Source organism: Paroedura picta, chromosome 4, assembly GCF_049243985.1.
Source record: "Paroedura picta isolate Pp20150507F chromosome 4, Ppicta_v3.0, whole genome shotgun sequence".
Lineage (NCBI taxonomy): Eukaryota > Metazoa > Chordata > Lepidosauria > Squamata > Gekkonidae > Paroedura > Paroedura picta.
In genome coordinates, this window is record NC_135372.1 from 74751954 (window position 1) to 74776769 (window position 24816).

The window sequence follows — 24816 nt, forward strand, 5'->3', positions numbered from 1 at the left end:
GACCACAGCATCACATTTTCTTGTAAAATTCTTAGGAGACAAGATAGCTTACTTTCCCATAGAGAATCCTTTAGTCCTTGGATCTCAGCAATCCATTCCATGTAGTTATCTCCTATAGGTGTTACAGAAATACCCTAAGGAAAGGAAAATATCTTTGGCTTTACTAGCTTACTTTCTTTTGAGATAATAGGTACATTTTTCTTAAGACTATGTTTTGCTCATAAAGAGTCAAAAGAACTTTAAATTATTTGAAGATGTAATCTGTACATAGTTAACTGCCAGCCCTCTATTTTTATAAGGTAATATCAACTCCCTCTCCCAAATACTTATTCATTTAAAATAGCTCTATCCTTTGTCCCAGGGGTCTCCAATGTGGTGCCTTTGGGCATAATAGACAGCACCTGTGAACACCTTTCTTGGTGCTTGCCAAATCCTTTTAGAAAGTGGTTGGGGCCAGGTGGGATTTTTTCCAGTAGGGCTTCAGATTAGCCACTTGACATTTGATTTTTAAAAAGTTGCTTTGGCAGCACCTCTGCCATATCTTCGATGTATGGCCTGAAGGTAAGCTAGGTAACATTTTGTGTCTGGCTGCACTTCCTGCAGCAGCCCTTTTGTGGCCTTTGTGGTTGTGGCCACCACACTGGGACAGAATGGCAAGGGTCGCTGCATGCTCAAGAAGGTTGTGGATCTGGACATGCTCCACCTGGTGGCCAAAGGGCGAATACCAACTACTACTTCTTTCCTTTTTATTTTTTATTTTTTATTTTTATTTTTTATTTTTTTCTGGTTTTGTCCTTTCTCTACCTGTGGCTGTCTGGGGTAGCCCCCCCCTTCTTGGTAATAGGGTGGGTTAGTGGGGTTAAGGATAGGGTTTCGACCAGAGAGATTAGATGCTAGGGAAACTTAGCAGTGCTGGGAAGTGAACTAAAGGGCTGGGAGAACCCCTTGCAGGCGGGATCCCACCCTGCAGTATAGCTTGGTCCCACCAGCTGCTAGGTAGAATAGGGTGGGGGAGGGAGGGTTGGGTGGTTAGTAAAATAGGGTAGGGTGGGTTAGGGTGGGATTAGTGCAGCCGGGTGGGAGTACAGATAGGAGATTAATTGATTATCTCTCTGGGAGCAAGGGGTATGGAGAGGGAGGCCCAAACTGAGAGGGGGGGTTATGCTGGGGCCGGGATCTCGACGATCATGGGCCAGGGGCGCTATAGCGAGGGGAGGAGGTTGGACAAGAGAAGGGGTGGGAGCACTGGTGTCCTGTATAGGGCCCGGTCATGGAGACATGGTCGGCGCCCTGGGTGTGCTCGATCCCCTTCTAACCTCCGGCCCATCCCCAGGAATGTGAGGGTGGAGGCTAGGGTAAAGGATCCGACATTGGTCTTGTGCAACGCAAGGTCGATTAAGAACAAAGCCTTGACTCTGCAACATTTTATTGCAGAGTCGAAGGCGGACCTTGCTTGCGTGACCGAGACCTGGGTGAGGGAAGGTGAGACAGTGGCCCTGAGAGAACTGGCCCCACCAGGTTACTCGGTCCTCCACCAATCTCGGACCCACAAAAGGGGAGGGGGGGTGGCCATTGTGGTCCGGGAGGTTCTCACCCACAGGGCTCTCCCGGCGCCGGAAATCGAGGGGGTGGAGTGTGTCGGTATTGGATGGGACTCGGTCGAGAGTTTGGCTATCTGGTTGGTATACCGTCCGCCCAACGCGCCGCCAGATGTCCTGCCCCGCCTGCTGGAGGCGGCGGCCGCCTGGGCGTTGCAGTACCCCAGGCTTCTGATCCTGGGTGACTTCAATGTCCACGCGGATGCGCCCTCTCCAGTCCATGGCGGAGACCTGGTGTCATCCATGGCAACACTAGGACTTTCGCAATTTGTTGCTGGGCCCACCCATCATGCCGGACACACACTCGACCTGATTTTCGGCGCTGGGATAGAAGTGGATCTGGATACAGCTTTGGCTGTGCCGTGGTCAGACCACTATGCCCTGCGGGCCCGGCTCAGGATACCACCCCCCCCCCAGTTGGGCGGCGGGCGCATTTTAGTCCGCCCGCGGAGACTTATGGATCCAATAGGATTCCGGAATGCTCTGCGGGACCCGATGCCTCCTGGCGACTCACTGGCGGCCCTGGTGGAGGACTGGCAGTCCCGCCTATCGGCTGCCATAGATGAGATCGCCCCTAAACGTCTTCTCTGCCCTCGACTCAAACGGGCACCCTGGTATAACAGGGAGCTTCGGGAGAGAAAAAGGGAAGTGAGACGACTAGAGCGAGTGTGGCGGAAGACTCGCGACGAAGCTACGAGAACATCTCATCGCACGCTTATGAGGGCGTATGAGATGGCGGTGAAAGTGGCAAAACGGGAATTTTTTGCCGCGGAAATCGCGTCCGCGAGCTCTCGCCCGGCCCAACTATTTAGAACAGTTAGATCCCTTACCGCCCTTGAGGGGCGCCAAAATAGTAGAAAATTAGAACTAGGCTGTGAGGCTTTAATGAGCCATTTTGCGGACAAAGTCTCGTCGCTCCGCCGCGCTCTTCCCGCCACAGTTAATACAGTAAATGAACTGGAGACCTGTTGGCCGCCTTTGGAGGTGACGTTCGATGGCTTCAGACGGCTCTCTCTACCCGAAGTGGACGAGTTGCTAGGTTCGGTCAGGGCGACCACGTGCCCCCTCGACCCCTGTCCGTCATGGCTCCTCAAAGGAGGGGGCCAGAAGATAGGAGGCCAGCTCAGGGATATTGTCAATCTCTCCCTGGATTCCGGGGAGTTCCCTGAGCAGTTAAGGGAGGCAGTGGTCCGCCCTCTCCTGAAAAGATCTATGCTGGACCCGCGAGACCCAGACAGCTACCGCCCAGTATCGCACTTAGCGTTCCTGGGCAAGGTGGTCGAAAGGGCCGCGGCAGACCAGCTCCTGGCATTCTTGGAAGAAACTTCGGCACTCGATCCATATCAGTCTGGCTTCCGACCTGGCCACGGGGTGGAGACGGTGCTGGTCGCCCTGCTGGATGATCTCCGTCGCCAGCTGGATAGAGGCGGGTCGGCAGTGCTGGTTCTTCTGGACCTGTCGGCCGCTTTTGACACCGTGGACCACGAATTGTTGGTCCACCGCCTCGCCGAAACGGGGATACGGGGCACAGCTTTACGCTGGATACGCTCCTTTCTCCAGGACCGGACCCAGAGGGTAGCAGTGGGGGATGAGTTCTCGCGCTCCTACAGACTTCCATGTGGAGTCCCACAGGGCGCGGTCCTCTCCCCCACATTATTTAACGTCTTTATGCGCCCTCTGGCCCAGCTGGTGCGGAGTTTTGGACTGGGTTGCCACCAGTACGCTGATGACACCCAGCTCTATCTCCTCATGGACGGCCGCCCGGACTCTCCCCCGGAACCATTTGCCAGATGTTTGGAAGCGGTGACAGAATGGTTCGAGCAGAGTCGTCTGAAACTCAACCCCTCCAAGACGGAGGTCCTGTGGCTGGGACGCAGGGGGCAGGATCAGGAAGCGCGCTTGCCCACCCTGGGAGGGGCGCATCTTACCATCGCGTCCCAGGCCAGGAATTTGGGCGTGATCATTGATGCCTCCCTAACTTTGGAGGCACAGATCAAAAGAGTAGCAGGCCAGGCATTCTTCCAACTTCGCCAGGCCCGACTACTAGCGCCCTACCTGTCCCCCGAACACCTGGCCATGGTGATCCATGCAACGGTCACCTCCAGAATAGATTTCTGTAACTCGCTCTACGCGGGCCTTCCCTTGTCCTTGATCCGGAAACTTCAGCTAGTGCAGAACGCAGCTGCCAGGGTCCTCACTGGTACACCTTGGAGGGCCCATATCCAGCCAGTGCTGAGGCAGCTGCACTGGTTGCCAATTGCTGCCCGGATCCGGTTCAAGGTTTTGGTTTTAACCTTCAAGGCTCTACGCGAGTTGGGACCCACATACCTGAGGGACCGCTTATCGCCCTATGCCCCCCCGTAGAGCTTTACGTTCTGCGGGAGAAAATCTATTGGTCGTCCCCGGCCCTAGGGAAGCACGCCTGGCCTCGACCAGGGCCAGGGCCTTCTCGGTCCTGGCCCCTGCCTGGTGGAATGAGCTCCCGGGAGAACTGCGAGCCCTGCGGGACCTTCCATCGTTCCGCAGGGCCTGCAAGACGGAGCTCTTCCGCCAGGTTTACGGTTGAGACCAGGCTTAACACCTACGCCCCCCCGGGACCTGAGGATTGGGATTAGACATGAGTACCATCAGTATCCCCTCTCCACTTGCTAAGGGGAATGGGTAGTTGATTAGCCGCTCTTGCCAGGTAGTCATTAATATTGACATGTTAATTGGTTTTTAATGTATTTTATGGGGTTTATATTGTTGTAACCCGCCACGAGCCGCAAGGGAGTGGCGGGAAATAAATTCAATAATAATAATAATAATAATAATAATAATAATCTTTTTTACCCCATCCAGCTGAAGGAGGTTCACAGTGGCCTGTCAGCTGTAGTTTAATACATAAAAACTCTGATTCTCTATCCATAGGTAGACAGCAGCGTTGGAGCTTAGTTCCTTGCTGTCATCATCCTGATGAATATAGTGCCAGGTTCCTTAGTCATCATAAACAGTGGGAGGGGGGCTGTACTCACAAAGATGTGGGCATTTTTATATTCCTGAAATTCTCTTTCCAGCAGCAAGTAAGCTCTTGAGTGCATCATAACTATTGGAGTCTCCTTAGTGTTGCAGAGTCACAGAGAAAATGAAACTGTTCTCCAGCGAAAGAAGCCGTATCTGTCAAAGTCCTGGAAGTAAAGGTCTAGAAAAGCTCATTTCTGAAAACCTGAACTCAATTTAGATGGATTTTCCGGCAGTGGTAAATAGGCTGTTATCTTGTCAATGAACTCCGGAAGTAAGCTAAAGTCTCTAGCGTGTCATGGAGCCATGACTGAACAAAGACATGAAAGGAGGTGGCTGAAGTCCGTCTTGATCCGCTGATAATTTCTATACTGCAAGGCGTCTACAAGGACAGCATCCATAGCCAGGAAGGTAAAGAAAAGAAGAACTTAGCCCGGCTGTGTATACAGAGTGCTGCCTAGCAACGGCAGCTCTGGCCCTTGTAACAGTGGGGAGCTTTTCCTCTCAACCAATCAGTGCATGCCTTTGTTTGTTTGTTTTGCCTGTCTCCAATCAGGCACTGTGTTTCAGTTCGATCTTGAAACAGTAACTCTCCATTTTTGCCAAGATCAGGTAACAGGCGAACTTGCTTGTAAAACATTGGAAAGCTTAGGAGGCTGAAGTTGGTTTCTTATTCCTTACTAATTCATTCTTATTCATGAAATCCTTAAACCAACAATATTTAAAAGAGATCTGAACCCCATAACAAGGTTTGGACCACCACATACACCCCCACATTCAAGGGGACTGTCCACTGAAAACATACATATGGTAGTGTCCAATCCAAAGTTGATTCTGGTGCCAGGAGCAGGTTTTGAATCCCCCTCCCCACAAGGAGCTTGTATTCCAAGGGATTTTGAATAAGGAAATGCCCGGTGCAACCCCAAATAATTTTTGGACAACCACATGTCATACACCCCCACATTCAGGGGACTATGTTCTAGAGGACATGTGCTGGTCCCTGGTCTAAAGCCCAGTTCTTACACCAGCTGCTCCAAAATCGGCTGCCCTCAGGACAGTTGCACAGCTGGACATTGGGGGCAGGTTGCACCCCAAAACAATCTTAGGACCACTCCTGCAAGTGGATATATGGTGATGCCTGGTCACAACAGTGGTTCTGGAGCCTCGAGCTCCTTTTTGCAGTCTCCTGAAGAGGTCTGCATTTCTATAAATGATAACAAACTGAGAATTTAAGTTAATTCACATGTTCAAAGCAATTGATCCACTTGGCCTTAATGCATTTTTTTCCAGCATTGATGCTAATGTTCTACTCTCTTTTCGTACTGAAGCTATTTACAATGCACAATCAGGTTTGCATCCTGATTTCCTTCTCTGAAACAGTCCTATAGTCTGAAATTGCATTTTCATTTCAAAACTTTTCATTTTAATTTGTCTTAAAATATGAACTTTTGCCTGTTGTGAATCCTGGTCTCCAATGCCTGTTATCCTGGCAAGGGCCCCCGTAATTGAAGGCAGTCTTCAAGGAGACACTTCCACATGCTGACACATATCAGGTACTGTGCAGAATGGTATACACAGGAACCAGACTGACAGGTACTTGATTTGGAAAGACACTGGATTCATTTCTTGACCAAGAGTTCAGGCTAGACTCCATTTTGTCTGAGATTGCTAGAATAGGACGGAAAATGCATTTCTCTTCCATTTTCTTTAGGCCAGTCCAGCAGATTTATGACTAAATGAGCAGTTGTGGGAGCACAATGGAATAACCCCCCCCCCCCAGCCAAAGACCATCAGACTATCCACAGAAGGGAGTGGCTTCTCCAGGTACCAACAGAAACTTCTTTTGTTTCTATTTGTTCAGTGCCATCTCTGTCTAGCAGCATCTCCCTTTCTCTAACGATCTTTAATATGTTTCTTATGACTTCCTATCAGTTAACACATCTGAGCCACTGAGTAGACAAAAGTGAGAACTAAACCCATCAGCTTCCAACCAGCCTAGGTATTGTCCATCTTTGGGATCTGCTTCACCTGACTAAGTCATACAGCCCACTTCATTTACAACACACTTGAACTCATCAGATTCATCCATAACTTATAGCCCATCACCTATCACCTACATCACTGCAGCACAATATAACAGACAATTTTTTCCCATGTGATTTCTGCTAGTATCCATAGAATGGTTTGGGCCTGAAACAACCTGCGAAATATAACCCAAGGTGCATGTTTACAGTAGAATTGTATTCAAAGCTATTTGTAGTTCAATGCTAATTCAGGACCCGACTGAATTGGTGATTGGTGAAAATGCCTTGAAAAAAAAAAACGGAACTATCCAGCCTTTGAAGACAACAAACATCATAAGAGCATTCCTAGAACACTATCCCTTGCTACTGAAATAATTACAACTGGCATTTATATGATAGGCTGAAGGAACAACAGAAATCAGGACATGGAAACATAGAGGCCACAGAAGCTGTCTTCAGCAGCATTCAGGAGAGACGTCTGCTTCCAAAACACATTATTGCTTTGTGTCTATCATGAACCCTAATGTCCCCCCCCCCACTGCCACCAAGGAGGGAAAATTCAGATGTCCAGGGTTTTCACCAAAAGTATTGGAAACAATTCTGCTGTTCAATTTCCTTATGACTTTTTATTTCACAGTATATGGGCTTGCAATTAGCTGTACTGTTAGCTACTAGGGTATGAGAGCCTCCAGTGACCAGGAAACATTTTAAGATACTCTTTTTGACCCTGAAACACAAGAATGTGGATTCTCCTCAGTAACCCACTGCTTTTCATGGCTTTCAAAGCTCACTTGCCAAAAGAGACCTGTAGAATGAGGGTTTTTGCCAACCTCAGGTGGCTTTGGTATACCTTTCTGACAACAGCAGAAATCAGCTTCTACCATAGCAGCCATCACCAGTCCAGGCATTGTCCAAGGAAGACAGTCATGACTTGGGACAATAAATCCACAGAGAAAATAGCGAAAATCAGTGTTAGATTAATTGAGCCCAATAGCACCTTTAAGACCAACAAAGATTTATTCAAGGCGTGAGCATTTATTGAAGAGCATGCGTGAGCATTTATTCAAGTGCATGCACACTTCCTCAGACAAAATGGAACAAGGATCATAAGAGTACAGATATAAAGCAAAGGTAAATTAACGGCAAATTAGTAAAGTGTATCCAAATTATGCTATATTATGCCATGTGATAATTCTTTGCTAAAACAGCTAATTAGTCCTTTTGAGATCAGTTGTAGTTCACAAAAACATTGGAGAAATAAAACTGTCCATGTTAGCAATTAATGGAATACACTTTGCCAGTTATAAAAAGAAATAATTAAAAGAAGCCTGGCTTATGTCCAGGCCCATTCCGCACAGGTTTATTGTAGCAGGAGTGTGGCAAATTGTAATCGCTACTAAAATGCAGTTATGCACGACGTCGTACACAATCTGCCACTCCTGAAACTGATCAGCAAAAAGCGCTTTGTTGTAGCACTTCCAGGGAAATCCCAAAAAGTGGATTCACCCTCTGGAAAGCGCTACACTCTTGCAACCAATCTGCAACACTAGCAAAAAAAGTTCTGTGCGTTACCATTGTTGTGGTTTCAGCAAAGTCCCTCCCCCTGGCTCTCTCCTCTGATCTTCCGACAAAGCGATCGCCATTTTTTTTTCTTGGAGCGAGCGGAGAGCAATGAACCGGCAAGCCTTCATTCACCCAGCGAGGCTTCTCTGGCTGCAGTCCCTCCACAGAGCTGCTTTAAAGCTCGCCTCTAGTCACCAAGAACAACACAGCCCCGTTTGCAAATTCCCTTTATTTTCGGCCGAAAATCGCGCCCGTGCACGGGGGGGGGATTTTTTTTTCACTCGGGGGAGCGTGGCAACGATGAATCGCCAGCTCATACACCATCTGCCAGCTAGATGGGTCTCTCCATTGCAATGAATCAACGCAGATTCGTTGCAACGTGTTTTTTTTTTAACCTGTTAAAGGGTAAGGGGCTTTTCGGGAGCATGATAATGGCCGCCCATTGGCTGTTCGTTTGAGTGACGGCCAGGGGCAGGACAAAGCACAGGAAAAATCACTTCCTGGCTAGCAATTTTTGGCGAGACCGGAAACCTGTGGGAAACGATTGCAACGCTACTGAATTCAGCTACAAAGGCAGGTATGCATAACGCTGAATTCCACTATTTTAAATTTTGGAATTGCTTACTGTAAACAATTGGCCACATTGATTCTTGTGCGGAATGGGCCCCAGAGATGCTGCTGTGCCCCCCCCCCAGGGAGGGAGGAGTGGCATCTCTTCTGGCCATAGCTCCCGCCCAGCTCTGCCAAACACCTCAGAACCAATTCTTAAAGTTACAGATCCACTTTGCCAAATTCCCTTACCTACATTGTACTGGATTCAAGCGGGAAGCCATGTTGGTTTGAAGCAGCAGAACAAATTTAGAGTCCAGTGGCACCTTTAAGATCAATAAAACTGTTCTCCACATTCTCAATAAACCACCAATAACATTTTGATCTTTAGGACTAATAAAACTCTGTTAATTTCAAAGTTGCAACTGGACTCCAAAGTTGTTCTGCTACATTGCTCTAACATGCTAGAAGCTGTTTACCTTGGAGACCTGCTGCAGGTATGGATACAGTCTCTCTCCTGGATTTTCAAGGGCCATTTCCTCTGGATGCCAGGTCTACCTACTGTAGAAGCCTCACGTGGGCAGACCTAGGGCTGGTAGACCTGTTATCGAGAAATCTGTTCTACCCACTTGGAGATCAATGGAAAGAAGACTTCCCCCCACAAGCAGGGGCTCTCTTTCAGAGAAGTGATTTGTCAGTGGGCCTCTACCTGTTCTCTACCCATTAGGATTCAAGAACCAGTTAACCTGATCTCCAAAAGCCAAATCTTCCCAAAGCAGCATCCTACAAGAGAGACCTATACTCCTGAGGCCACATCTAACTGTAGAGCCATATGGTGGCTAGCACTGCTCTCTCATTGGTGAGGTTTAGCCATGGAAATATACAGTGGGGAAACCTGGTCTCCAGAATACCAGGGATAAACACCTGGAGATCTCTGATGGGTAGAACTGTGGCAAACATGTCTCCATTATTTGGAGTATTAGGGCTGGGGAAGACTTAGGGCCATTTCCCACGGCTTAAAAATAGCACAATGGTTGCTAATTGAAAACGCTACTAATTTGGCATTACCCACGACGTCGTAGACAATCTGCAACACTCCTGAAACCGATCAGCAATAAGCGCTTCGTTTTAGCGCTTTCAGGGAAATCCAGAAAAGTGGATTCACCCTCCGGATAGCGATACACTCCTGCAACCAATCTGCAACACTAGCGCTAAAGACCTGTGCGTTACCATTGTTGCTGGTTCTTCAAAGCCCCTCCCCCTGGCTCTCTTCTCCAAACTTCCGGCGAAGCGATCGCCATTTTTTTTTCTCGGAGCGAGCGGGGATAAACGCACCGGCGAGCCTCTTTCTGTTTAGAGGCTTCCCTGGCTTCAGTCCTTCACCTTTAGTCACTAAGCACAAACCACTGAAAAGCCCGTTTGCTGGAATAAAGTCCCTTTATTTTTTACACATAAATTCAGCCGAAAATCGAGCCCGTGAGAAGGGGGGGGGGAATTTTTTTTTATCACTCGAGCCAGCGTGCAAACGATCATACAATCAAACGACAGCTCACATTAGGCAGCTGGATGGGTCTCTCCATAGCAAAGAATCTACACAGATTCGTTGCTATGGGTCTGTTTTTTTTTTTAAAAACCTTTCTTAAAGGGAAAGGGGCTGTTTGGGAGCATGCTAACGGCTGCCCATTGGCTGCTTGACGGCCAGGGGCGGGACGAGCTTGGCAATAGCGCTTCCTTTCTAGCGATTTCTGCCGAGACCGGAAGCCTGTGGGAAACGCTAAAAAACGCAACTGATTCCACTACAAAGCCAGGTGTGCAAAACGACGAATTCCACTATTTTAAATGGCGATTTTTCCTTCCGCAAACAATTTGCAACAAAGATCCCCGTGCGAAAAGGCCCTTAGTGGCATGGTTAGCAAAGGTATGTATAAATATGGGATGTATAAATATTTTTATACATCCCATATTTATACATACCATTGCTAAACACAACTGAAGACAGCAACAGAATACAGGATGATCTTGTTAGGCTCGAGAAGTGGGCTAAACTGAATAAAATGAAATTCAATAGGGACAAATGTAAAGTTCTGCATTTAGGTAGGAAAAACCAAATACACCAATATAAGATGGGGGAGACTTGTATTGGCAGTAGCATGTGCAAAAAGGATCTAGGAGTCTTAGTAGACCATACATTGAACATGAGTCAGCAGGCTAAAAAGGCAAATGGGATTTTGGGCTGTATCAAACGGAGTATCGTGTCCAGATCACGGGAGGTGATGATGTCGCTTTACTCTGCTCTGGTTCGGCACCCCAATTGAAGAGGGATGTTGACAAACTGGAATGTGTCCAGAGGAGGGCAACAAAGATGGTGAGGGGTTTGGAGACCAAGACATATGAAGAAAGGTTGGGGGAGCTTGGTCTGTTTAGCCTAGAGAGGAGAAAACTGAGAAGGGATCTGATAACCATCTTCAAGTATTTAAAAGGGTGCCACATGGAGGATGGAGCAGAATTGTTCCCTCTTGCCCCAGAGGGACAGACCAGAATGAATGGGATGAAATTAATTCAAAAGAAATTCCATCTAAACATCTGGAAGAAGTTCCTGACAGAGGGGTTTCTCATTGGACAGGCTTCCTCGGGAGGTGGTGGGTTCTCCATCTTTGGAAATTTTTAAACAGAGGCTGGATAGCCATCTGACGGAGAGGCTGATTCTGTGAAGGCAAAGGGATGGCAGGTTACAGTAGATGAGCGATTGGGATGTGAGAGTAGGTTTAGTGGGAGTATTAGGCCTGGGGAAGACGTATTGACATGGTTAGTAAAGGTCGTGGCATGTATAAATATTTTTGACATTATTATTTTACATGTAAGTAATATATAAAAGATATAGGGTAAATTCTCAGTTTAGGGTTAGGGTTAGCATAGCTATAGTTTTGGTTGGGGATTTTGTAGATTTATTGGGAGTGTTAGGGCTGGGGAAGATGTAGTGACATAGTTAGAAAAGGCTGTGGGATGTATAAAAATTGTGATATTTTTTTACATGTAAATAATATGTTAAAATACATACAAAAATAGGTATATCTATCAAGGTAAATTTCCAGCTATGCATCCGATGTTCCATTGCGATACAATTTATGAATGTTAAATCAGGAATTAGACCCTGTCATATTTGTAAACACCAGGTTCTATGTTTAATAACTTTCTTTGAGGCAGGGTATCAGGAGTGTCAGCTTGGTGTAGTGGTTAGGAGTGCGGACTTCTAATCTGGCGATCCGGGTTTGATTCCCTGCTCTGCAGCCAGCTGGGTAGCCTTGGGCTCGCCACAGCACTGATAAGGCTGTTCTGACCAAGCAATAATATCAGGGCTCTCTCAGCCTCACCCACCTAACAGGGTGTCTGTTGTGGGGAGAGGAAAGGGAAGGCGATAACAATACAAATTATAACCAACCTTGTAGCATCTGTGCAGTCTCAGTGGTCCCCAACCACCGGGCTGCTCCCTCTCCCTGACCCCCCCACAGTGAGAAACTTCCCAGGCGGCAAACAAATTGGCTGCCAAAGCAACCAATTAGTTTGTGGCTGGCGAGCTTCTTTCTGCGGGGGGGGGGGGAGAGGGAAGCGCGGGCGCTGGCGCAAACACAGGTCTGTGTATGTGCATTTGCATCATGCGCTGCAGCAAATGTGCATGTGTGGCAGTTTTGTGCATGCGCGCATGCGTGCATGAACACATGTGTGTTTGCTGCCCCACCAGGAGCGCAAACGCACATGCGTGTCCTTTGTGCATGGCCTGCTGCGCATGCACGGCAGCCGGATCGCCCTCCCCCCCACCGGTTCGCAACCTGAAAAGGGTTGCGGACCACTGGTCTAGCACATTGGGGAGAAGTTAAGGGATATATTACAAGACAAACAGATTGCACTAAGTGAAGCAAAATGTTATATTGTTAAAGAGAAAAAAGGAAAGTGTGGTGGGATTCAAAAATGGGTGGAAAAAGGCAAAATCAAAATACAGTACACTCAAATAAATAGTAATGCAGTTGAACTAACCACACTAAACACATGTTATCTATGTTATGGCAGGTTCCTCAGAACATGTGCAGATTTTCTTGTGGTAACAAGAAGTTTCAAGCATCCTTAACCCACACCCAACCTCCTGTGGACCCAGTTGAAGATGAAACTAGAAGACTTGAAAATCCCATATTCCAAGGTATTTATGCTAAATGGAATTGGATGTAAAATAGCCTCCTTTCAATGAATAACAAGCTCCAATCCCATGCAAAGCTTCATATTTGATGTCGGAGGCTACTTTTACAACTCAGAGCCAGATATCATATTAATCCACCTCACAATGGCTCTGAACTTCCATGACAACTAGGTGGTATGGTCTCAACTGGATTGTGTTCTAAAGGGATTAGGTTTGTCACAATGGTCTAATATAGGATACCTCATTCTGATGGAGTCTCTAGGGATCCAAGACCCCAAACACTCTAGATGGCACTCTTGAGCCTCAGTAAATTTTAGGATTCATGTCACAGGAATATTAGCAATTTGAAGTATGCAGAAAATAGAATTTAAATTACTACTGAGGAAAGTTAAAGCAGAAAGTGCCAAAGCAGGATTATAGCTGTACATTAAGAAAACAAAAGTAATGCCTACTGAAGAATTACAGAGTTTCAAGGCTGATGATGGCAAAATTGAATTGTTAAAAGTTTTCTATTCCTTAGCTCCCAAAAGGAGGATTGCAACCAAGAAATCATACAAAGATTTAGACCAGGAGGGATATTCTAGTATTACCCATCACTATGCATGGATGTGAAAATGAAGAAAGCTGACAGGAAGAAAGTTGAAATATGATGTTGGAGGAGAGTTTTACAAATACCATGAACTACCAAAAAGACAAAAAAGTGAGTTCTAGATCAAGTCAAGCCTAAACTCTCCCAAGAAACTAAAATAACCAAACTGAAACTTTTTGGTAACATTATGACAGATTCTGCGGTTCTGATTTCCTGGTGCATTCTCACTCCATCAGAGTCTAAACGCAGACACCAAATTTGTGGTTTTCTCCCGTCACTGGTCAGGATTCCAATTGTGGCGTTTGTTCTGTATTTTCTTGGGAGAGTGGATGGTCCTACCTCCTGTCATGCCCCCCCTTTTTTTGTCTGAGCATGCACAATAATGCACTTGTGCTGTAATTCAATCGAAAGTATAAAAAAATTAAAAACTCACCCTCTCCATTTCTCAGTTCCCATGACACTTGAATCACCCCTGCAAGGGTTGTTGTGCTGATGTGCACTCACTATGCATTGAATGAAAACAAAGCACCTCAGCCACCAACTTCACAACTGTTTTTCTGCAGGAAAGTTACAATGTGGCTTAAGTCATTCGGTGGGGGCATCTGGAGTCCTCATTTTAAAACCTTTTTGGAGCATCCTCAAAAAGCAGGCCTCATTCTTACTGCAAATTTGCATTGCAACATGATCATGATCAAAAAATTTTAAAATAAGGAGATTATGATCAAAAAAATTTAAATATGGAGAGGAGGGTAGAGGGTGGAAAGAGAGGCAGGTTTTTGGTTGGAGTTGATTCATCATTACTTGAGGAGGGAATGGAGGAGGAAGCTGACTTGAATACTGAGCTTCCTCATTGTTAAACCTCTAATTCTCTCCCAGAGGAGGGAGTAAAATGCGTTTTCTGAGGATTCACAAACTGCAGCAAACAAGGAAAACATGTGGATCTTCTCCTTAAAAACCCAGTTATTGTGTGAAAGGTTTGTTATTCTGTGGAACATTAGGGAGGCTATAGTGGCATTTTTCATGGCTGTGGAAACAGTCTATGAGAAGACAAGAGTAATAGAAAAGACCATAATGCCAGAAAAAGTTGAAAGTGGGAAAAGTGGTAGATCCAGTGTGAGATTGATTGACCTGATAAAGTCCCCCAGAAAGCGTTCTCTTTCCCGACAACGAATCACCTGGTAGTCCCACAGAGAAATCCAACTGGCTTTGACCAGAGCCAGGGCTTTCTGAGAACATCAGGGCCCTGATGAAACTTACACAGTTCCATAAGGCCTGCAAGTCAGAGCTCTGCCTCCAGGCTTATGGTTGAGGCCAGTCTGGACAAGTAAACAATGAAACATCATAGGACCTCCCCTGCTGCAACTGCAGTGCCAGGTACACTAGAAGATAGCCCTTCCCTCCTACTGCCTCCTCCAATGAGGAGGAGAATAGGCTCTGGAGACCCATTATTTACTGACCAAGTCTGCAAGATTGGGCCCACAAATGGTATGGTCATTAACACTGTTTTAATTCTGTTTCAATTCTTTTATGATTTTAAATGTATTATTGTATGCATAAAGATGCCAGATATAATTGGGACAATTTAGAAATGTAATGAATAAATGAATAAATGAATGAATAAATAAATAAATAAAAATAGCCATAACGTTTAGTTTGCAAGACTAGAGCAAGGCTTTTAATAACACTACATGTTAGAGGGTTGCCATAAGTTGAAAGCAATTTAATGGCACATATCATATATCACACACACAGAGACACTGAACCACTGCTTCCCATTGGCCCCCAAACCTCAGTATGAGTTGATTAATGTTCTCTAGTATTCTACCATTCCACAATGCTGTTTACTATTATCATGACATTGTTGTTATCACCACATTACAAACTGGGTTGCCTGTATCATTTCTGTTTCATGTTACCTGCCTTTGGGGAGGGTGGTATAAATAAATAAATAAACAAATAAATTGGAACACCTGAACTTCTGCTCTCCAGGCAGCTACTAAATATACAGTTGGCACTGGTGGGTTGAAAGGGCAGAACTATGCAGAGAAATGCAAGAAATATGAAAAACAGTAAGACCCATTATAGACAATACAGGTGATTTTAATAAATATAGTTTTTGCTCAAGCCTCTTTGATATGCAGCCTTAATACTGTGTCTGTGTTTCTAATATTTTGTTACCTCAGCCATTTTTTAGTTATCCCAAGATCAAACAAACATTTGATTGTTCATATAGACTATATCATCTCCTCTCATAAAAACACAACTTTATAAAAAGTTATTGCTGAAATTCTTAGCTCCCCACAGTTTGGAATCAAGGGGTCTGCAGAGTCTGAAGCTGCGGTGAGTGATTATCATGGCCATTGAAGATGCAGCCAGAAGACAGACCTCTTCAGAGCACCCACGGATGTGGTTTGTGTGAGTAAGAGTCACTTGGCTAGTCTCCAGTAACATGTCTTGAAATAGCAGTGCTTGATATGTGCAATATAAAGAGGATCGTCTGACTGCTTTGTTTCCTGTTTGGGGGGGAGTGGAAATTTAATACACACAGAGATTGTAGAGAGTGGAGGATTTTGTGTCATGGTTGTTCACATCTGTGATTTAGGGGTTACAGCGAAAGCACCCATCTGAGTCCCTGGAGAGCTGCAGCCGGTCTGAGTAGACAATACTGCCCCGATGGACAATTGGTCTGATTCGGTAAAAGGTGGCCTCATGTGTGTCTTCTTTAGGTTCCTAGTACCCAATCAGCCATGAAATCCCTAGATAGGGATTTTTGCAGTTGAGACATCACTGGAAAAGTGCCACCAAGAATCAATTTCTGATGTGAATTAGGGGATCTATCACGTGATACAGCATTAATATTGTTTTCTTCTGGAAGCCTACTTACAGATATGCTTAGTGATCCATTCATCTCAGGTTGGTATAATCAAATTCTTTTCAGGATAAAAACCACAGGGCTTCGCTTCTACGGTTGTGGTGTCCTTGACATCTTCCCCCACATCATCTTGGTCTGCCCGGCACTTTGCAGCCAACACATCCTGATTCAAGACTGTATAACCAAATTGGGGCTGAACAACAAATTCGTATAGCTCTGCTTAACAAGAAGAATCATGCTCTAATGGCTAAAATGACAAATGTACTTTGTTCTATGTTAAAAATCAATCTATTGTATTTGCAAAAATGCTAGCCTGCACATCAGGTTTCAGTGTATATCACCTATGTCTATCTGTGTTGTATGTATGTATGTATGTATGTATGTATGTATGTATGTATGTATGTATGTATGTATGTATGTATGTAGAGGGCGCTAGAGGGCGTCACCCCAAGGGTCAGACATGACTCGATGCTTGCACAGGGAATACCTTTACCTTTACCTATGTATGTATGTATTTTATCACAGTTATATACTACCCTCCCCTAAGGCTCAGGGCGGTTCACATGGAATGTAGAACAAGAACAATACAGAGAAAATTGGTAACCATAGATAATAGAATAATAACAACAGTGTGAACAGTAAATACTTAATCGCAACATGTAGATGGACCCATGGCTGGTTGGTTTAGGACATTAATGTCATGGGAGGGAGGCTTGGGGGGCTAGTGGAAGATGCTTGTTCTGGTCAACCTCAACCAAATGCCTGGCGGAAAAGCTCCCTTTTGCAGGCCCTATGGAATTGTTCTCGTTCCATTAGGACCCTGATCTCCTCTGGGAGCTCATTCCACCAGGTGGGGGGCCAGAACAGAGAAAGTTCCAGTCCTGGTTGAGGTCAAACGAGCTTCCTTGGGGCCAGGGATGACCAGCCAATTGGAGGTGGCAGAGCATAGAGCTCTATGAGGTGATGTAGGCAGAAAGGCAGTCCCTCAGGTACACTGGGCCAGACTGCGTATGAATTTTATACCACTAAGGGTAATCTATATCCTTATCCATTGTTGTTCCTCTATATATTTATGAAACAGCCTGGGGGGGTGGGACATGTCCAGCTGTCCAAGTTAGAATAGGGCCAATCAGGATGCAGCCAGCTTTGCCCTGATTGGCCCTGCCCCTGCAGCTCCCGCCCTCTGTCCCTGGACTCTAGCCTCTTTGTTCTCAGATGCCTCAGTGCCTGGAGCCAGCAGCAGGTAAGGGGAGAGGGCCCTGGACAAAGGGCCGTGGTGGAGGCTTTGCTAACAAGGGCCTCTTGGCCTGCTAGACTGGGCCTGCTGACGAGGGCCTCCCGGCCTGTTGACTGCCTGCTAAGGAGCTCTGTCCAGGCCCTGATAACGAGCTGCCCAGCCCCTGCCCACCCCATTTGATCTGGCTGTGAGCTGTCACCCAAGGCCACCTTAAGCTGCCTGGCCAGGGGCCAGGGGAGGGGGCCCTTTCAAGGCCTGTTCTTACGAACGGGCTTTGAAGCTAGTCTATTAATATTATAATGAAATGAGATTCTGAGGAGAAAGTAGTTAAAATGTGAACGCTTGAACTATTTATTGGGTTAGAGGAGCCTGAGAAGTAGGTGACCAATTCTATTGTGAAATTCAATTTAATAGAATTATGATAATTCTGAGTTCAGGACATAATATGCATTCTAAATATGAAATGTTGCATTTATTGATTCATTATTAAAGCTTTCCTTATGAAACTCACAAAGCTGCAAAACTAAAATGTGTGATCCAAACTGGAATCCACTGAAAAAAGAAATTACTTTCCAGGGGGTTGGTGATAACTTACAATAAATCTGTAAATTAGACTAGTGTTTTTCCAGTATTCCAGATGGGAAGGATGAGAGTGAGAATACTTTGCCTATGGTGAACTAAGGACTCTACAGCAGAGACAACATTTCAACTGGTTGATAGCTTAAGCCTGATACTGCCATCTGAACAATTCATTACCGACTGGTCTCTGTTGGAAGCTGACCCATGTAAAGGAAGAGACAGAAAAAAATTCTAAATTTTCACATAAGTAGGAACAGTATGGGCTCTGCATTCTGTTTTCTATGTCTGGTGATTCCCTGTCCCGCCCCTCCCCCCACCTGACCTGTTCTGAATTGTAGTCTTGATTTTCTTGTTAGCTCCTTGTTTCTTGAGGCACAATAGTACAATTCAGTGGCTGTATAATGAGTGGGCTTATAGTGACTTGCCAAAGCCACCCAGTGAGCTTTGTGCAGGAGCATCCAAACTAAACTCCAACCATTGCACAGTTCTCTAGCAATTAGTGTGAAACTTTATGAATTTCCCCAACAGTCTATTCCTTGACATAGTTTGGCTCCTGCCATTGATTTCAAGAGCAGTTTCCTCACCCCAGAAGCAGAAATAGACAGAATTTCCCTCAAACACCCCCTTCATTATAGTTTTCAACACACAATCTATAAAATACAGTATTTACTTCTAGTGGGATACCTTTATATTCAACATTTAATTACAAGTTGATTATACATCTACATTATTAGCTTCATTTTTACTACATACTACTCTCTATTGAATTCTCATCACTGTTTTAACACTTACTAATTGTACTTTGTGTATGAAGCCAAAGATCTGAGATCCAGGAATAACATGGAGGAAAGTAGGACTACTTGCACAATATGTCCTATAGGAATTACCAGTTTTTTAAACCAGTCCTATCAAGGTTAAGGTATTAAAAATCAACATCAATGGAGGACATGCAGCAGAAAGCTCAAAACTATATTGAAGCGATTTGATTGTTCACTCCTGATCGTTTTATTTTATATATGATGGAAATTGTTTTTTTTTTTACTGAATGTATTATAACCTCCCACTCTATGATCTAAAACAAAGCTTGAATCCAGTGACACCTTTAACAACAAAGTTTAATCCTGCATTGATCTCAGAAACTCACTGAGTCCTGAACAGCATTATAGTCGAAAGCCAGCCAAACAAAGCCCTGTACATGTTACAGTGTATGCATGTACTATCCACGTTGAGTGTATACATGTATAATTCTTGCATTATATTCAGTATTCTTGATATTGGTCCTTGATTTTATTTTTTGAAGTGAATGCAGATCATAACTTCTTTATAACTGATGAATGTGTTTTTTTGCAGAGGAGCGCGATAAGAATGATCCGGGGCCTGTGGGACCAAGCCGTATGAGGAAAGGCTGGGGGACCTGGGACTGTTCAGCCTGGAGAAGAGGTTGAGGTAGGGCAACCACACTGCCATCTAGTGGTGATTGGAGACATAGCTGGCTGTGTGGAAACTGTGCTGGCAGCTCTGTCTCCCATGTTGCTCAACATCTTTATGTATCCTCTGGCACAGCTGGTCCGGAGTTATAGGCTGGGTTGTTACCAGCAAGCAGATGATGCCCAACTCTCTCCTGATGGACACCTGGACCCCCCCCCCCGGATACATTTACCAGTTGTTTGGAAGCCATAGCTGGATGGTTAGAGCGGAGTCACTTGAAACTCAACCTTTCCAAGACAGAGATCCTGTGGCTGGGCAAGAAGACATGGAAGTGCACCTACCCACCCTGGCTGGGGTGCAGCTTGACATCTCACCCTCAGCCAGGAATCTGGGAGTGATTCTAGACAAGGATTTCCTTGTCAATGGAGGCTCAGGTCACTGGAGTAGCCCACTTGCCACTTTTCCATCTTCACCAGGTGAGGCTACTAGAGATGTATTTGTCCCCAAATTGCTTGGCTACAATGGTCCAGGCAATGGTCACTTTTAGACTGGACTTCTGTACATGTTCTACATGGGCCTACCTTTGCCTCTGATCCAGATATTACAGCTGGTGCTGCTAGGGTCCTCATAGGGACGTCTTAGAGGGCCCGTATCCACTGTGCTGAGACAGCTGCATTGGTTTCCTGTTGCAGCCCGTATCAGGTTCAGGGTTCTGGTGTTAACATTTAAGGCTATCCATCGCCAGGAGCTCCACATATTTGTGGGATGCTCTATCTCCTTATGCCCACTGCAAGGCATTTTGTTCTGTGGGTGCTGATCTATTAGAGATCTCCGAACCAAGGGAGGTTCACCTGGCCTTTTTGATCTTGGCCCCAACCAAGTGGAATGAGCTCCCATGAAAGCTGAGGGCCCTGGTGGAACTTTCCCAGTTCCACAGGGCCTGTAAAATGGAGCTATTCCACCAGATCATTGATTGAGGCCAAAGCAATAATAACTGGGCCTCTCCCTGAAGCAGCCAGGTCATTCGCCAAACCCTATAGTGTCCCTTAAGGCACTGGATTGTAGCCTGTGGAGCAGGGTTTTTAACTGATTTTATTATTTTATGGGGTTATATTATAGGGATTAAGAGCTTCTTGTGGCGCAGTGGTAAGGCAGCAGACATGCAGTCTGAAGCTCTGCCCATGAGGCTGGGAGTCTGATCACAGCAGCCGGCTCAAGGTTGACTCAGCCTTCCATCCTTCCAAGGTCAGTAAAATGAGTACCCAGCCTGCTGGGGGGTAACCGGTAATGACTGGGGAAGGCACTGGCAAACCACCCCACATTGAGTCTGCCATGAAAATGCTAGAGGGTGTCACCCCAAGGGTCAGATATGACTCTGTGCTTGCACAGGGGATTGTTGTTGTTAGGTGCGAAGTTGTGTCCGACCCATCGCGACCCCATGGACAATGATCCTCCAGGCCTTCCTGTCCTCTACCATTCCCCGGAGTCCATTTAAGTTTGCACCTACTGCTTCAGTGACTCCATCCAGCCACCTCATTCTCTGTCGTCCCCTTCTTCTTTTGCCCTCAATCGCTCCCAGCATTGGGCTCTTCTCCAGGGAGTCCTTCCTTCTCATGAGGTGGCCAAAGTATTTCAGTTTCATCTTCAGGATCTGGCCTTCTAAGGAGCAGTCAGGGCTGATACAGGGGATACCCTTACCTTTACCTATTATAGGGATTATATGGTGGGCTATGAAATAAACAAACAAACAAATAAATAGCTGGTAACTGGTTTGAAAGGTTTTCACTTAGAGGAGGGCAGGGGAAATTTCCTATTGGCAGCAGAGGATAAGACCCACAGTAATGGGTTTAAACTACGTGGAAAATGATATTGGCTAAATATCAGGAAAAAAAATCACAGTCAGGGTAGTTAAGCAGTGGAATTGGCTGCCGAAGGAGATGGTGAGCTACCCCTCGCTGACGGTCTTCAAGTAGTGGCTGGACATATCATAGAATCATAGAGTTGGAAGGGGCCATACAGGCCATCTAGTCCAACCCCCTGCTCAACGCAGGATCAGCCCAAAACATCCAAGAAAAGTGTGTATCCAACCTTTGCTTGAAGACTGCCAGTGAGGGGGAGCTCACCACCTACTTAGGCAGCCTATTCCACTGCTGAACTACTCTGACTGTGAAAATTTCCCCCCTGATATCTAGCCTATATCGCTGTACTTGTAGTTTAAACCCATTACTGCGTGTCCTCTCCTCTGCAGCCAACGGAAACAGAATCCTGCTCTCCTCCAAGTGACAACCTTTCAAATACTTAAAGAGGGCTATTATGTCCCCTCTCAACCTCCTTTTCTCCAGGCTGAACATTCCCAAGTCCCTCAACCTATCTTCATAGGGCTTGGTCCCTTGGCCCCAGATCATCTTCATCGCTCTCCTCTGTACCCTTTCAATTTTATCTACGTCCTTCTTATACTTATCCAGGATGCTTATCCAGGATGCTTTAGGCTGATCCAGCATTGAGCAAGGGGGTAGGACTAGATGGCCTGTATGACTCCTTCCAACTCTATGATTCTCTATAATACATGCACTATAGAGAGCTCCTGTCTCATTGAGTTCGATAATAGTATATCATTCAACTAGCATGCCAACTTAAGACAAAATCTAGGTTTTTTTAATTTATGGGTCCATTTGATTGATGTGTTTTCCCTATACCTGCATATTTGTTCAATATTCATAATATCAATATGGCAAGGAATTCAAGGAATATTTGTAAGAAGTAATACCTATACTGAATGGTAAAGAAATCCTTTAAAATTTAGAAACAGGATACTTTGCTTGCCTAAATATCATGAAATATCTTAATGACAAAGTTTAATTTCTAGTAGAAAATTCTTACCTTAAATAATCACACATTCTGTTAAACTGACAAAAATAAATTCTGGTCCATCTCAGCAAGGTCATTGGAGTTGGTTTAACAACACATAAAAGCACTAAGTATTAACTATTAGGGTCTGGTCTCAGGTTGCCAACTCTGGGTTGGAATTTTTTCAGAAACGGGGGTGAAGGCTGGGGAATACATTTGAATAGGGAAGGGACCTCAGTAGGGTATACTCTACAAAATTGCCTTTCCAGCATAACTGACTGCTGTAGTCTGGAGATGTTGCAATTCCAAGGAATCTGCAGGCCCTGCACCTTATAAACACCTTTCTCTTCCTCTTCCCAGAACAGGCACCTTGTGAGATAAGTAGCGCTGGCAGAACCACTCAGCAAGAACAGTCCAAAGAGAACTATGACTAGCCCAAGGTCACCCAGCAGGCTGGCTGCATGTGGAGAAGTTGGGGAATCAAACTAGATTAGAACCTGCTGCTCTTAATGATTTTACCAAACTGGCTACCTGTTGGTTTCTGGGTCAAATTCAAGGTGCTGTTTATTGATAATCAAAGCCCTAAATGGCCTGGCTGGCGGTGCTGGGCTCTTGGGTCACACCTTTAGCATCAATCAGGACAAAACCTTTCCCAGTCATAGCCCATCCTGGTGGAATGCCCTCTCAGACAAGACCTAGGCTCTGTCGAACCTCACAAACTTCTGCAGGGTCTGTAAGACTGAGTTTTTCTGTCAGGCCTTTCCCAGTTAAGTGTATTTGGAGGGCTTAATGCTAGATCCACCGGTTTTTGTTTTGGTCTTTTATACTTTGAATTTTTAATACTGTTTTAACCATATAATGTATGTTTCATACTGTTATGAACTACTCTGAGCCTCACTTTGTGAGGGAGAGGAAAAGTATATACATTGAAATAATTGTGCTAGTATGCAAGGTCTCAGCACAGAGGTGTCAGGTTACAGCAGCAGCCAGCCAGAGGCCTTACAGCTGAGCAGGTAGAAAGCAGCCAGTGAAAGGGATGCCAAGTTGAAGCCAGGAGCTTTTAAGCAAGCAGGCAAATGGAAGTCAGAAAGCGTGGTCAAGGTCCAGTCCGGGTTAGAAGTCCAAGGAGTCTTACAAGCAGGTAACTAGGCAGGAGTCAAGCAAGAGGGGTGTCAGCGGTCACAGCTAAGCTCATGAGTTGCTTCCATACAGCCTCAGTTCTCAGCTGTTCCTAAATAGTTGTCTCAGCTGCCCTCAGACCTCATCCTGGGAATACTCATTCCCATCTATTAATTGGAACCAGGCTAGTAAACATGCACTATGCCTTTTAGCTTCTCACTCACCCCAAAGATGCCTTCTGTGATGATTCACAGCTGTCACAGGGGAGCTGTCAGTCTGTAGGCTTTCTTAACCAGGGTTTTGTGGAACTCTGAGGTTTATTGATGGCCCTGGGAGGGTTTCCTGAATGGATGGAGTTAATTTTTCATATATTTTTTAAATTCATTATACATTTATAGGGTGATATGACCCTATCTAGTCATGTCGACCTGCTCCCCCTCCCAAAACAGCCAATGATATGCCTGGAAGGGCTGGAAAGGGAGGGGCCCCAGGTGGGCATGTACACAGCTATGCTTCCCATTCATATTCTGCACAATCACACGACTTCTGGGGTTTCTTAAAGCCTGAAGAATTTTTCAGGGGGTTCTCAATGGTAAAAAAGGTTGAGAAAGTCTGGTGAGTTCCAACTGGTCTTGGGCAGGGCTGGTAATTGGTTTGGACAACTTCTGCTGGCACTTCCAGTTCAGGATCCTAAGCAGCCTGCTCCACCACTGGGCTTAGGCTGGGCAGGTTATCAGGTTGCTGTTTCTGACTCTTCCTGTTGGGGCCTGCCTGTGTTCTTTCTCCACACTTAACGTCCCCTCTAAAGAGTCCCCTACTGGTCTGAGGCTGACTCATGACAATAAATATTAAAAAAAAACATTAGAAAAAAATCTAGGCCAAGCTATGTATGCACAAAAGCCACTGACATACCCCCCCCCCAATATACAGTACAATCTTATGGAGATTATTTAAGTCCCAGGCCACTTATTTCCATGGTTTTAGACTGAGCCTACTGCATAGGCTTGCACAAGTTAAATGTAAATATTGGATAACCTCCACACAGAGATTAATAGTCACCATTAATTGTTTCACTCGGTTATTCCTGTTATATTAATAATTTCCCTTAAACATTTGGAATGCTAGAAATAAAAAGTAATTGTGAGAATCTGTATATTTCCCTTTAAAAAGATGTTTTAGTGGACTCGTGTGTGTTTCTCTGTGTGAGAATGATGGTTGCCAA

General features: G+C 45.5%; 1 protein-coding gene and 1 long non-coding RNA gene across 5 annotated transcripts in view; one reads left to right on the plus strand and one right to left on the minus strand.

Annotated features, from left to right (window-relative positions):
- The window catches only part of UBE2U (ubiquitin conjugating enzyme E2 U), a 40991-nt gene extending 35920 nt beyond the window's left edge, over positions 1–5071 (minus strand). Inside the window, exons 1-2 of one of the 4 annotated variants that reach the window (XR_013230229.1) lie at positions 4613–5071; positions 53–134 (exon numbers count right to left, since the gene is read on the minus strand). Coding sequence is in view for 3 of the 4 variants with exons in the window: in XM_077333468.1 (XP_077189583.1) it covers positions 53–134; positions 4613–4681 (151 nt within the window). In the remaining variant the exon portion in view is untranslated. Of the gene's footprint in view, positions 1–52; positions 135–4430; positions 4553–4612 lie in introns of those variants that run through there. The other 3 variants (XM_077333468.1, XM_077333467.1, XM_077333469.1) reach the window with 3 other exon arrangements.
- A 7617-nt stretch (positions 5072–12688) lies between these two features.
- Positions 12689–21171, plus strand: LOC143835582 (uncharacterized). Its single transcript, XR_013230230.1, has 3 exons — positions 12689–13623; positions 15807–15927; positions 19551–21171. It is a non-coding gene; the product is annotated as an uncharacterized LOC143835582 (long non-coding RNA).
- Positions 21172–24816: the final 3645 nt, after the last annotated feature.